The sequence below is a fragment of the Manacus vitellinus genome, unplaced genomic scaffold (genome assembly GCF_001715985.3).
Source record: "Manacus vitellinus isolate BGI_N305 unplaced genomic scaffold, ASM171598v3 scaffold_24_pilon, whole genome shotgun sequence".
Taxonomy (NCBI): Eukaryota; Metazoa; Chordata; class Aves; order Passeriformes; family Pipridae; genus Manacus; species Manacus vitellinus.
This window is the reverse complement of record NW_021939798.1, coordinates 12,639,621-12,652,992: the sequence shown is the minus strand read 5'-3', so window position 1 is coordinate 12,652,992 and position 13,372 is coordinate 12,639,621. Positions and strand designations below refer to the sequence as shown.

Here is a 13,372-nt window from a genome sequence, read left to right as displayed (position 1 = left end):
GCATTTGGCTACCTCACTGACTTGTCCAGTGGCTGTAGCATGTTGGATCACATGCCACAAGGAGGGGCCTATAAACTCCTTGTTAAAAATACTCTGTCTCTCAGATTACATGTGTGGATGCTTGCTCTTACTCCTTAGATAGCACATCTGTAAAGATGGACCCTACTATCTGATAACATCTGTAAGTGTTTTTACTCAGTTTTAAGGTGTTAGTTTGATTACAGTTGCAGCGTTGAGATTTCTTATCGGTGATAGTCTTCAGTATTTCCTCATACAATCTCTGTCTCTACAGGTTTCTTCTTTCTTTTGGCAAGCTCACAATTGCACAACTTGCGCAAACACATAGATCAAATATTTCTCAACTTCAGGCTATGCTCTATAATCTGTTGCCTTGCTCTAATCTAGCCATTCTTTCCTGTCCCAGTACCCGAATTCTTGTTTATTTTCCTTCACGGTTGTATTTCTTCTTCCTTCTCCCCCCCCCAACCTTATCACAGAATCATAGAATATGCCTAGTTGGAAGGGACCCACAAGGATCATCGAGTCCTACTCTTAGTGCTGCACCCATTCCCAAAAGTCACACCATGTGCCTGAGAGTATCGTCCAAATGCTTCTTAAACTCTGTCAGCCTTGATGCTGTGACCACTTGCCTGGGGAGCCTATTCCAGCATCCAACCACCCTCTCGGTGAAGAACCTCTTTCTAATATCCAACCTAAACTCCCCTGACACAACTTCAGACCATTCCCTCAGGTCTTGTCACCAGTCAAAACAGAGAAGAGATCAGTGCCTGCCCCTCCTCTTCCTCTCACAAGGAAGTTGTAACTGCAATGAGATCTCCCCTCAGTCTCCTCCAGCTGAACACACCAAGTGCCCTCAGCTACTCCTCATATGGCTTCCCCTCAAGGCCCTTCCCGTCTTTGTTGCCCTCCTTTGGACACTCTCCAATGGCTTCATGTCTTCCTTACATTGCAGTGCCCAAAACTGCCACAATATTGCAGGCGAGGCCGCCCCAGGGCAGAGCAGAGCGGGACAATTCCCTCCATGGCCCGGCTGGCGATGCTGGGCCTGATGCCCCCCAGGACATGGTTGGCCCTCCTGGCTGCCAGGGCACTGCTGTCTCATGGCCAATTGGCCACCAACCAGCACCCCCAGGGCCCCTTCCTGGCACTGCTTTCCAGTATCTCATTCCCCATTCTGTATGTACACACAGGGTTGCCCCACCTAGGGGCAGAATCTTGCACTTTCCCTTGTTGAACTTCATACAGTTGGTGATTCCCAGCCGTCTGATCTGTCAAGGTCTCTCTGCACGGCCTCCCTGCCTTTGAGGGAGTCAACAGCTCCTCCCAGTTTTGCGTCATCTGCAGACTTTCTTGGTATCTCTTCTAGTCCGCATGTCCAAGTCATTTATAAAGATGTTGAAGAGCACAGGGCCCAAGACAGAGCCCTGTGGAATCCCACTAGTGACAGGTTAGGGTTACCTCATTCACTGTCATTCTCTGTGCTCGATCTGAGGGCTAATTGCTCGCCCACCACATGATGTGTTTATCCAGCTCTGGGCCGGACAGTTTGTCCAGAAGGATACACTGAGAGACAGTATTGAAAGCTTTACTGAAATCCAAAAAGATTACATCAACTGGCTTCCCTTGATCAACCAGGTGGGTTACCTTGTCATAAAAGGAAATCAGGTTGGATAAACAGGGCTTTTCCTCTCATGAAACTGTGCTGGCTGTGACCAACGACTGCCTTGTCTTTCTGGTATTTTTCAATACCTCCCAGAATAATCTTCTCCACAACTTTACCTGGCACTGAAGTGAGATTGGCAGGCCTGTAGTTTTGGGGTCCTCCTTCTTGCCCTTCTTGAAAATCAGGACGTTTGCCAGCTTCCAGTCAGCTGGGACCTCTCCGCATTTCCAAGTCTGCTCAAAAATCATTGAGAGAGGTTCTCCCGATTCTGTTCTCCACTTGATTTATTTAGAATATTTCTGAAATTCAAGTGATTTCTAGCTACTGTTTAAAGTTTTGGCCAATTTTTCTCTTGTAGCTGAATCAGGAATTATTTAGCTATTCAGTCCTTATCTAGTCAGAAAATAAGGAGCAGGTTAACCAAAGCCTTATGGTTTGAATGCTTCATCTCAGGCAGTGTCTGCCTTTATTTTTTGTAGGCTACCAGGCTAAACGTGTTAAAGAGTGGAAGGCACTGGGAATCCAAGTGTTGGTATCTGCCAGTGATATTGGAACACTGGAAGGAACACAGCTATTGATAGAAGAAGCTTTGCAGCTTGGACCAGTTGGAGGCATCTTTAATTTAGCTGTGGTAAGTAAGAAAAATGCTTGTAAGAGGCAGCACCCATTCAAGTGACTTTTTTACGGAAGGCAGTCAGGCTTCATAAAGTTTTAGTTCTCTGTGTTTCAAAGGACACTATGCTTTGGTTTTACCTGGTGACTAAAGGCTTCTGGTTCTGGCCCCTTGACCTGAGAAGCAACAGTATTTGGCCAGCAAGTTCAGTTCTGTGATAAAACAAATGTTGTCCAAGATCTCTGGGGACAGGAAAAATCCCATTTAGAACTTGCCAAAATTGTTACTGTGGCAATACTGAAAAAATACTGAAAAAAAGTAGACTTAGCAAAAGCCATGGTGTCATATTTTGGGATATTCAGGATATGTCTGTACTGCAAAGTTACAAAAATACATTGTATAGAGATATCCTCTCGTTTCTGAAACCTTGTGCCGTATTTAAACAGAGAAACTGGAGATACTGAACCTGCACCTTCTTTTTTTAATCCCTCCTCCCACCCCCCATAGGTCCTTAGAGATGGCATGATTGAAAATCAAACCCCTGAATTATTCTGGGAGGTCAACAAACCCAAGTATTCAGGCACCCTTCATTTGGATTGGTAAGTGTCTGTAGAAGAGACAAATAATAACTGCTTTTGTGGTCACAGAAGTGATCAAACTTAGTCATTTTAGTCTTGCACTAGCCTTCCTTGGTAACATAGCAAGTTTTTCTGATGAGGTTTCTCTCTCCTGCTCTGCTCCCAGGGTGACTCGTAAGAAGTGTCCAGATCTGGACTATTTTGTTGTGTTCTCCTCTGTAAGCTGTGGAAGAGGTAATGCTGGGCAAAGTAATTATGGCTTTGCCAATTCTACCATGGAGCGTATCTGTGAGCAGCGACATCATGATGGACTCCCAGGTAAGATGACTTTACTCATTATGCAGAATAATGTCTCTCACCAAACATCCAGATGAGAACCAGCTCACCAGAGACTTGTGCACTTACCTGGAGTGATAATGAATGTTGAAGGCTGTTTTCCCCTCCCAGCTGTTATCCTGAATCATTCATATGTGAATGAACACTGACCATTTAACAGCACAAAGGAAACGCAGGCCTTAGCTTAACTGGTTTTTAACTCTGTTTTGTTGCTGCCATGTACTTTAGTTAGAAGGCTTAGTGTGTTCTTTGTTCTGATTTCTCCTCCAGGCCTGGCAATCCAGTGGGGAGCCATTGGTGATGTGGGTATCTTGCTGAAGACAATGGGAAACAAAGACATTGTGGTGGGGGGAACGATTCCTCAGCAAATCAGCTCGTGCCTGGAGGTGCTCGATATCTTCCTGAATCAACCTCATCCTGTCATGTCCAGTTTTGTCCTAGCAGAGAAGGTCTCTGTGAAAGCTGAAGGAGGCAGTCAACGGGATCTTGTAGAAGCTGTTGCTCACATCCTGGGTAAGTGGTCTCACTCAAGCACTGCTGAGCAGTGTCTACCATCTCATTGCTTTTGGAAAGCAGTGGTACTGCTGTAGGTGCTGTGTTCAGCATCTCCTCCTGATTTCCTGTGGTGTGGGTATGTAGTTCTTGTGAGACTGTTTGCTTTTTTTTTTTTTTTTTTTTTCCATTTACAGTGCTCCTTCTCTCCAGTAGTCACTTGGTTTCTTGTATGGGCTTTACTCCCTTACTGTGTTTACATATGCGCACACATATACTCCAGTGCCTTGAGTTTTATTTAAAGTGGACTGGTACTTCTCTCCAATGAAGAATCAACAGGAACAGCCCCCAAAAACAAAATTCTGGGACAGTATATAATAGGGGAAATAGATTACTTACTTTCTGAGTACTATTCCAGCTTTCAAACATTCACCTTGGAATGTCCCCATGCTGCAAAAAGTAGCTTTTCTGTACTAAGTGGCTAACTGGTAGTGTATTCACTAACCAGCTGTCTGATATCCCATGTGAACATCTAGTAACCACAGCTTAAATATGTGTTACAGGTGCCACGTCCTGTCTGTATTGAACTTGCTTCCTTTTACCATTGTGTCCCCTATTTTTATGTTGAAAGGGAATAATCTCTGTCAACTCTGTCTACTGTGTCCCACTTCAGTTATCTCTTTTGCAGACAGAAGTGTGTATTGATCCTTTGTTTTCTACCAAAAGAGGTACTGATAAATGAAAGACAGTCCCCTGAGTGGTATTTAAAGAATTGTGTGCGGTTCACTGACAGCACATCTGGCCTCTGAGAGCAGACATGGCTTTTATAACCAGCTGTAGAGTTAGTTTGGAAGGAGGAAGTGCGAAGACAACAAAGGGAGAAGCTAGTAATGAGGCCTGATGGTGGGAAGGGTAGCATCATGGGGCAGCACAAGGGAGAAGATAGGGCAAAGAGCTGTAGATGCAGGTGTTATTTTAAGAGGCTTTTTACAGGTAAGGCCTGTATGTGTTATTATGAGAGGCCTTTTACAGGCTAGAGGAATCATATCCTCCTCCAGTGTGAAAGACATTGTGTAGCAATCACCCATCATTGACACTGATAACTTTCATCTCGTGTTGTAGATCAGGATTAGTTGCATTAAGTTTAGGAATGCAGTTTCAGTTAGAGCCCCCAGTATGTGAAATTTGTCTAGCTGACTGACTGCTCAGGACTTGGTCTAGAGCTGATGTGAAAATGTTCACAGCTATTTATCTGGGACTGATGTATCCCCTGTCATAAATCTGAGCACATTTAATGTGTACTCTAAAGACTAGATCCCATATGACAAGATGTGGGTTCCAGAAGAGGTAACTTGTGAAAGTATTAGATGATCCTGAAAGGTAATTCTCTGTAGCTGCAGTTTATTGAGATTTTAGGAGAAAAAAGGAACTGAAGAAGGCTGCTAGAGAGGCCTAGAGCTGAAAAGAAACTGCTAGTGTGCTGTTTTGTTCTCAGGTGTCCGTGATGTGAGTAGTCTGAATGCTGACAGTTCCTTGGCTGACTTGGGCTTGGATTCCTTGATGGGAGTGGAGGTGCGCCAGACACTGGAGAGAGACTATGACATCGTTATGACCATGAGAGAAATCCGACTCCTTACAATCAACAAACTGCGTGAACTTTCTTCCAAGTCCAAGACAGCAGAGGGTACAGTGTCTGGATTAGGGTTGCTACCAGTCACCTGAGTCCAAATAATTAAGCTTGCAATCCATTGCTTTCAGTCTAAGTGACATAAACCTCAGTTGGATAATGAAATAAGGTTATAGCTGAACAGCTTTTAAGTGACAGACATGTCACAGGAGTGTATTGACCACTGGGTCAGGCCCATCATTCCTGGGGGCAGGGTGTAAGAGCAAGTGTGAAAGCTGCTTTCTTGCCTGGCTAGCATCTGCATGCATGAGTACTCTTATGTGGCTGTGTGCACGATGCAATTTGAGACCTTTTACTTCTCTGGGGAATAAACAATGTAATGTCATGCTTATAGTAAGCTAAAAGCATGTACCCTTGCTGCAGAGAAACTGACAATAGGAAGATCCTTATGTCTGTGTCTGATGATGTGCTGAGCCAATGGGCTAATCTAGAGCAGCCCTGAGTTTCTCCTTTAGGACTGTGGCTACATGACCAAGACTGATCCTGAAGCTAATTGTGTTTGGTGTGCTTTCCTTCAAAGAGCTGAAGTCGTCCCCGCTGACGAAGACAGGCCTGGGCGAACCTCCAAAACTAGATTTGAACAACTTGTTAGTGAACCCAGAAGGACCAACAATCACCCGTCTCAATGATGTTCAGAGCACAGAGCGCCCTCTTTTCCTTGTTCACCCCATTGAAGGATCCATTGCAGTTTTCTACACTCTCGCCTCCAGACTTCACATGCCCTGCTATGGGCTCCAGTGTACAAAAGGTATCTCAGTTCTTCAGCACTTTGAATGCAAACATAACATTCTGAACTGTAGTTGCTTTACAGAGAGTGCTTTGTTTCTAGACTATTAAACTCTCATGGACAAGTATCAGGGCCTATTAGTCTGCATAGGGTCATGTCAAACATCCCCAAGTATCATGAGGAATAATAGGTTAGATTGAAGAGCTTATGTATGGGGAAAAAAGAGGCATACTATTCCACCTGTCCTCGGAAAGCAGGAGTATTACTACTGGTTTTTCAAACTGCAAGTTTTTAACCATAATTTAGTAATTTACCTGCACAATAACCTGAATGTTTCCAATAGGATTGTTTCTGAGTGCGCGAAAACATATTTGTCTCTGCCAGTATCTTTTCACCAGAGTCTGTTTCTAACTCACTTCCGTGTTCTAGCTGCTCCCTTGGACAGCATCCAGAGCCTGGCAGCCTATTACATTGACTGCATGAAGCAGATCCAGCCTGAAGGGCCTTACCGCATCGCTGGATACTCCTTCGGTGCCTGTGTAGCCTTTGAAATGTGCTCCCAGCTGCAAGCACAACAAAATGCTTCCCATGCACTCAACAGTTTATTCCTCTTTGATGGGTCTCATTCCTTTGTGGCAGCATATACTCAGGTAAGGGACACAAAGAAAATCTTCTGTCTGGGGACCATCCTCTCTCATCAGGGCTCACGTTCTTGGAGCTTAGTATTCTACATATGAGCAGTCTGAAAAGCTGACAGCCTTCTCGACAGGGAAGTTGGGAGACAGCTGTAGACAGTGGATGCTTTAGAGATGGCTGAAGGGTAGAAGTGTATAACGGGTCGTCTTCATTAATTGGCAAGAGCTCAGGCACAAGTGTTGCTCTCGCTGTGATAAATCGTAATATTAGTATGTCTTCTGGAAGATCCTGGTGTCTGCAAGTCAAGATCCTCGTGTAGTGGTGCTAGGAAACCTTGCTTAAGGCTTCCCTTCCATTTGCATTGTACTTTCTAGAGAATACTTGGCTCTTGGCAATTGCCACCCCTGGATTTGCTTCCTAATCTCTCCTCAAGGGACTCCCCCCTCCCTTTTTTCCCCAGTTCATACCCTTTGTTCTTAATTGTTTTTATCTGACTTTCAGGATCGGGCACATCCCTTTCATGTTCATATTGTGTTCTTCTCTTTTTCAGAGCTACAGAGCCAAACTGACCCAAGGAAATGAGGCTGCATTGGAGACTGAAGCATTATGTGCCTTTGTTCAGCAATTTACAGGCACTGAATACAATAAGGTAATCTTTATTATTTTTTTATATATGTGTGTGCATATACATGTCTATCTTAAAAAGTGTGTGTGTATAAATATATATATAAAAAAGTAGATACATATATTTCTTAATATTGCACAAGAGAGGTGTGGTTTGTTGCCTAATGGAGATGGATTCTGAGCTATCGAGACTAATGTAAAAAAAATGTTAATATTTCCAGCTGGTGGAGGTTCTTCTGCCCCTGAAAAATCTGGAGGCTCGTGTGAATGCTGCTGTAGACCTGATAACTGAAATTCATACAAACATCAATCGTGAAGCACTCAGCTTTGCTGCTACTTCATTTTACCATAAACTGAAGGCTGCTGACAAGTATATACCAGACTCCAAGTATCATGGGAATGTGACACTGATGCGGGCAAAGTCTCACAATGAATATGAGGAAGGTCTGGGAAGAGACTACAAACTCTCAGAGGTCAGTCTCAGGTCCACTGGTGACTGTTGAGTTTCTCCTATATTTGGGGGATCCAAAGAAAAACATGGAAAATCATCATCCTTACTGAGGAAAAATGGACAAAACCAACCTGAAAGAAATTATTGCTCTGCAGCTATTGTGCTCTAACAAGAATTAGAAGTCCGAAAAAGCAAATGCATGGATTGGTTCCAGGCATTTTCTATGGGTAATGAGGGCCAGAAGGTCAAGCTTCTATAGTGGATAATGTTTTCTACAGCTGATTCTTGCAGCCCTCTAGAATTACTTTGGATGATAAAGATGTTAAAAGAGAGTAACTTTTAGTCTTCTTTCACTATAGATCCTAAAGTTTGTCCACTGAATGGGGGAAGCCTCCTAAAGAGCAAGTGTCAGCCTTCTGACAGTAAAGGTGGCTTTTTCTCAGTTACCTTTTCTGGACCACTTAGAAGTTAGTAGTTAGCAGTGGGTTTCTTGTGGGCCTAAAAAAAGTAGGGTTGTGGCCTGTAGTCCAGGTAAGGTCACTATTCTATAGCGCCTGCTCACATAGAAGGGTTAAGTGTCTTATGGTGCAAATGCCAGGGAAAAGGAAGTGATTTTCAGAATTCTCTTCCTGTTTCTGGCATCTCCTATCTTTTCAGACTTCTAACTTAGTCATTATTGATTCCAGGCTAATTTACATGTTCTTAAGGTTACATAATGACCTTAAAGAAAGACTTATGGTGGTGGGAGAAAGATAGTGGGGAAAGGGGGTGTTTATTTGGTTTTCTTAAGGACTTGGAAGTAGCTACTTTGTCTTTATTCTTTGATATTGTAGGTAAATTATTCTTTTGGTACCAAGTTGGCTAACGTCCTGCCCAGATTATATTTGAGTGGACTGCCTGCCAGGCTGTCACACTACTGTGCTTTAAAACACTTTCCAAACAGTGCCCTGGAACCAAGCTATGAAAATGTGTCGGGGTAAAACTGGTGCTGTTTTTAACTGAATTTAGTAGAGACAGTGGTGTAAACTATGAGTAACTTAAAAGACTGACAAACCCAAACCAGCTAGATGACCAACTGGTTGTAAATTGTGAATGAAAAGTTGGGGTTTTTTGTGTCTCTGCAGGTATGTGATGGGAAAATATCTGTCCACGTTGTTGAAGGGGATCACCGCACCTTGCTGGAGGGAGTTGGTGTTGAATCGATTATTGGGATCATCCACAGCTCACTGGCAGAGCCACGTGTCAGTGTCAGGGAGGGTTAACTTCTGCTTACTCACTGTCGGTGAAGAAAATGCCAACGACATTCCTAGTTATGACAGACCCCAAGGAACTCTTCCTATTGTTCAACATCTCATCTGCTCTGCTGCCAGAACTGGGAAGTCCAGCTGTACTCGACTGGTCTTTTTTTCTCTCTTTCTTGCTTATCTTTTCCCAACTTTTATGGGTTCTATCTCTTTCCTTTCCTATGCTGTTTTTCCCCCTAGTAACCCTGTCCGTGTTACTGTAGTGCTGTGACTCTGTCACTGTGCACTGCTATGAGGGTTCCCCCCGATGGTTGCTTCCTACACCCTTGGCAGTATGAAAAGCAAATCTAGGAGTAGATTTCTTGTGCTCTATATTGTTTTTGTCTTAACAGTATTCCAAAGGGTATGTGATAGCACTTGTTGACCAAGCCTAGTGAGCAGAGAGAGGAGTGGAGCTGCAGCTGATTTTGGAGATACTTGTTGTCTGTGAAGAATCTGTCTGCAGTTTAGGTCAGAAAGAGAATTCCATTGAGGGTTTTGTAACTATATTTTTTAATTTGCTATATTCTAAGTATTTATTGTGTCAAACCAGAGACTTCTTACTTGGTTTTAATTTATCATGGGTTATAGGAGAAAAGAAACATCCCTTTTTGGAGGGGAAGATTTATCCTACAAGGGAAACTTGCCCATTTGTTAAACAAAAGTGCATCTTTGGAATAGTCTGGTTTCTTGTTTGGTTTGTTCTTTTATCTCCCACTGCCCTGCCCTATTCAGAAAGGAAAAGGTAGAAAGAAAGATTCTTGCCATCATCCATTCTTCTTAGGAGAGAGGGGCCTGGGGGGATAGGGTGGATGGTTTGACAGATGCCCCTGTATTGAACAGCCTTAACTTGGGCAAAGGTGTTCCTAGGCCGGTACTTTGTTTGTATTTGTGCAAGGTTCTGTGCCCTCCTGTATCAGAACCTTAGTAAAGCATTAAGATTATTGCTTTACCTTATTCCCTCCCACCTCCACTCTCGCCAAACATTTGGAATGTGGGGGCAGGGAATAGAATTCCTTAACAACTGAATTAATCCTCCCACCCCTGCTCTCATATAACCAAAGCTCAGGCAAACATACAAGTATCTAAGAAGCCTCTGTATATTTTATTTAGCACAGGGCTTGCTTAGGCCTTGTGTATTCCTTTTCCTTTCAGTAATGAGACTGGAGATCCCACATAAGTTAACCAAGTAATCAGTTTGATGGTATGATTTTAAAACATAGTACCTTTTTAAAGGAAACTTGCGTAAAATTCAATTGAAAAATTTCTTGCCTTTGCTATGCTGCATCTGTCCTCTCCAAAATCAGTAAATCCTTGCTACACTTATGATACAGAGGAGACCTGGATAGCAACAAAGCACCAACTAGGAGGAGCTATTGTGCCTCTCAGAACTGCTGTAAAACCCCAGTTTGCTCTGTCTTCATCCCCCAGTGAAGCATCTTGGTAGTACAGGAGCGTTTCAGTGACAGGAACAGATGGCTCTTCACTGCAGGTTCTGACCTAGTGTCTTTTGCTTATACCACCCTCTGTTGATAGTGGCTGGGTTAACTGGTTTTAGTTTTATAAAGTATTTCTTTTGTGAAATCTGAAATAAAACAACATAATGTCAGCTTAAACCATTTTGAAATGTCTTGGGTTTTTTTTTTCTTGTTTTTTTTTTCTTTTAATTAATACTTTTGGGTCTGAAGAGTGTCTTTTTCTCTTTGGCTTTCCTAGTATTAAACAGAATTGATCACTAGCTGGCTTTTTGTCTTATTTTCTACCACCATTTCTTAATTTCGTGTTTCACCTGGAATCTCTCATTTCTTGGTATCAAGCAAAAACTGCTGTTGGCATATCTGATTTGGAGTCTAGAGAAATAATAATAATAAAGACTTAGTATACTGGAGCATGGCTTCTTGTTGCCGTGATTTTGGTACCTTAGATACAATCAATATACAACCACAATATTGAAGTGAAAACTCTCAGCCTCTAATTCGGGCTCTTGTGGTATTGGACAAGCCATAAATACTGCTGTCTCAGTTTCCTGATCTGTAAAATGGGACAACAGCATCTACCTCAGGGTCAGTGAGAGGGTTAGACAGGCAATGGGTATAAATGCTGTGAAGTTTTAGGTGTGAGGACTAGGTGTTAGTAGCAGAAGGAGAAAAGTGGGTAACGTGGGAAGGGGACGTGCCTTACAGCTGCAAAGAATCCAGTGCTGAAGTGGCTATGAACTGTGTGCATTCCATGGGGCTTCATCAGATCTCCTGTACCCTGTCCCTGCACATATTGGCACAGGGTACTACATAAAACAGATGGGGACTGGTTGGGTTTGGTTTAACTACTGGCAATTGTAGTGAGCCCGAAAAAAAGGAGTTGAAAGAATCCCACTTGTGTTGAAAACCTAGAAGGAAAAAGAAAGGAGTAATTAAACTTTGGGCAAACAGGTACAATATTTCTCTACTAAAGTGTTTAATGTCTCTGAATGAGTTGTGTGGAGGGAGCAAGGACTAATGCTGTCCCATCCGTCAGAGCAGGATTTGGACAAGTTCTCTGTATAACAAATGTGCATGGTTTCATCTAAGCAGAGCTTGAAGATACTGGCTTAGTCATAGAAGGATCAAGCATTACTGACAGCTTATATGCTCTCAGTGTTCTTGTGGGGGTTATTTGAAAAGCAGATGTTTGGTTTTGTTCTGTTTTTTTCCCATTATTGTCTAGTTATGAGCTGCTGCCCTGTTAAGCCATTATATAACTGGCTGCTGAATTCAGTGTGCCAAAAAATAAAAACCTTATTAGTGCTGGTACTGCCTGTTGTTTCTCAGTAGCCCATCAGACAGACAGAGGTAGTATAATAATGTCAGAATGCAAAATCCAATACTGCAGTTGCTTGTTTTGAGAAGAGAAAGGCAGAAGTCTTTCATACCTGCTCTTCTCTGTGAACGTGAAGTGGGGACTTGTCAGCTGATACATTCCATCTCCCTTTTCAGCTACCTTCTCATAGGTTAAGATCATGCTGGTCTTAATCTCAAGACTGAAGAACAGTCCTCTGACTCTATACACTTATTAGACAGAAGAAGTAGAGAAGTTTTCTGGTGCTGAGATGGAGGTCAAGTAAAACCCAAAAGATTTAAGGTAGAATAGTGATAAAGGAAGTAGGTGTTTGTTTCTCCTGCACTTAATTACCATAACTGAAGATAAGACATCATGCCAGCATATTGGGGTCAAAAGAAAGAAAAAATATCCCTGGAGCAGCTGCATGAGAGGCAATTGGGACTGTTGAAGGAGGGTTGGAGAGGCTGTGTATTTAAAATAGCAGAACTGGTTGTTTACATTGCTGAGGGCAACGAAAGATGGTAGAGAAGAATTAGAAGCTTGAAACTTAACTATTTCTTGCAGCAAGTTCACCACAGCCATGAGTGCTAGAAAGTTGGGGAGGAGAAAAATGTAGGCTTTGACAGTGAACTTGAACTGTAAGGGCTGTGAATAGATAGACTTTAACAAACTTACTGAGCAATTGGAGTGTACGTGTAACCCTGCTTAGGTTCTGATGCTTTTTTATAGTATCATAATGATTTTGAGTTTTTCCCTTTTGAAGAAAGAAAGCCCTATGACTCAAATTATACTGATGTTTTGACTGGAGATGGCAGCACTTTTGATGTTCTGGAAGGTATTGGCTGAGAAAAGTAGAAATCCTCCACTCTGCTCATCCTTGTGATGGTCAGTAGCTTTATAAAATGAGGCAGAATGAGCAGTTTTGTCATGTTTGCTGTTATATTTGGTTCAGCCGGTTCGATAATTTCGACCTCTCTGCCCTGGCCATCCGACACCAAGGACAGGGCAAGCCCCTCACTCAGTCTGAGCTCCTGCGCTGCTCATTGATGGCGCTTCCCCTCGGTTCCTGCTGGGGCAGCGGCCGAAGGGCCCAAAGAAACCGCCCTCGGGTCTCCCGCCCTGCAGGGGCGGCCTCAGGGACAGAGGAGGGCGGGTCCCTGCGGGTGCCCGGTACGCGGGGAGCCGCCCCTCAGGCGCGTCGGGCCCCCGCGGCGGTGGCCTCTTTCGCGCGGGGCCCTGTTTGCAGCGCCGCGTTTCGAGGGGACGGCGCGCGGGCTGCACCGCAGCGCTGGCCGGAGCCGGGATGGCGGTGGCACCGTCCGGCAGCGCTGAGGGCCCGGCCCGGGCCAGCGGGGTCGCGGAGCCCGGGGCCTCGGCCGAGCCCCGGGGCGGCGGCGTCGGAGGCGAGGCGGCCGCACGCTGCAGGGGCGTGGCCGCGCGGGAG

General features: G+C 44.0%; 1 protein-coding gene across 1 annotated transcript in view; it reads left to right on the top strand.

The window, feature by feature from the left end:
- Positions 1 to 10,730, top strand: part of FASN (fatty acid synthase) — a 37,331-nt gene extending 26,601 nt beyond the window's left edge. The window contains 10 exon segments of the mRNA XM_008921775.3: positions 2,164 to 2,315; positions 2,805 to 2,896; positions 3,042 to 3,193; positions 3,482 to 3,724; positions 5,199 to 5,387; positions 5,911 to 6,138; positions 6,547 to 6,767; positions 7,304 to 7,402; positions 7,599 to 7,850; positions 8,953 to 10,730. Of these exon segments, the coding sequence (XP_008920023.2) occupies positions 2,164 to 2,315; positions 2,805 to 2,896; positions 3,042 to 3,193; positions 3,482 to 3,724; positions 5,199 to 5,387; positions 5,911 to 6,138; positions 6,547 to 6,767; positions 7,304 to 7,402; positions 7,599 to 7,850; positions 8,953 to 9,090 (1,766 nt within the window). The 3' untranslated portion in view covers positions 9,091 to 10,730.
- Positions 10,731 to 13,372: the final 2,642 nt, after the last annotated feature.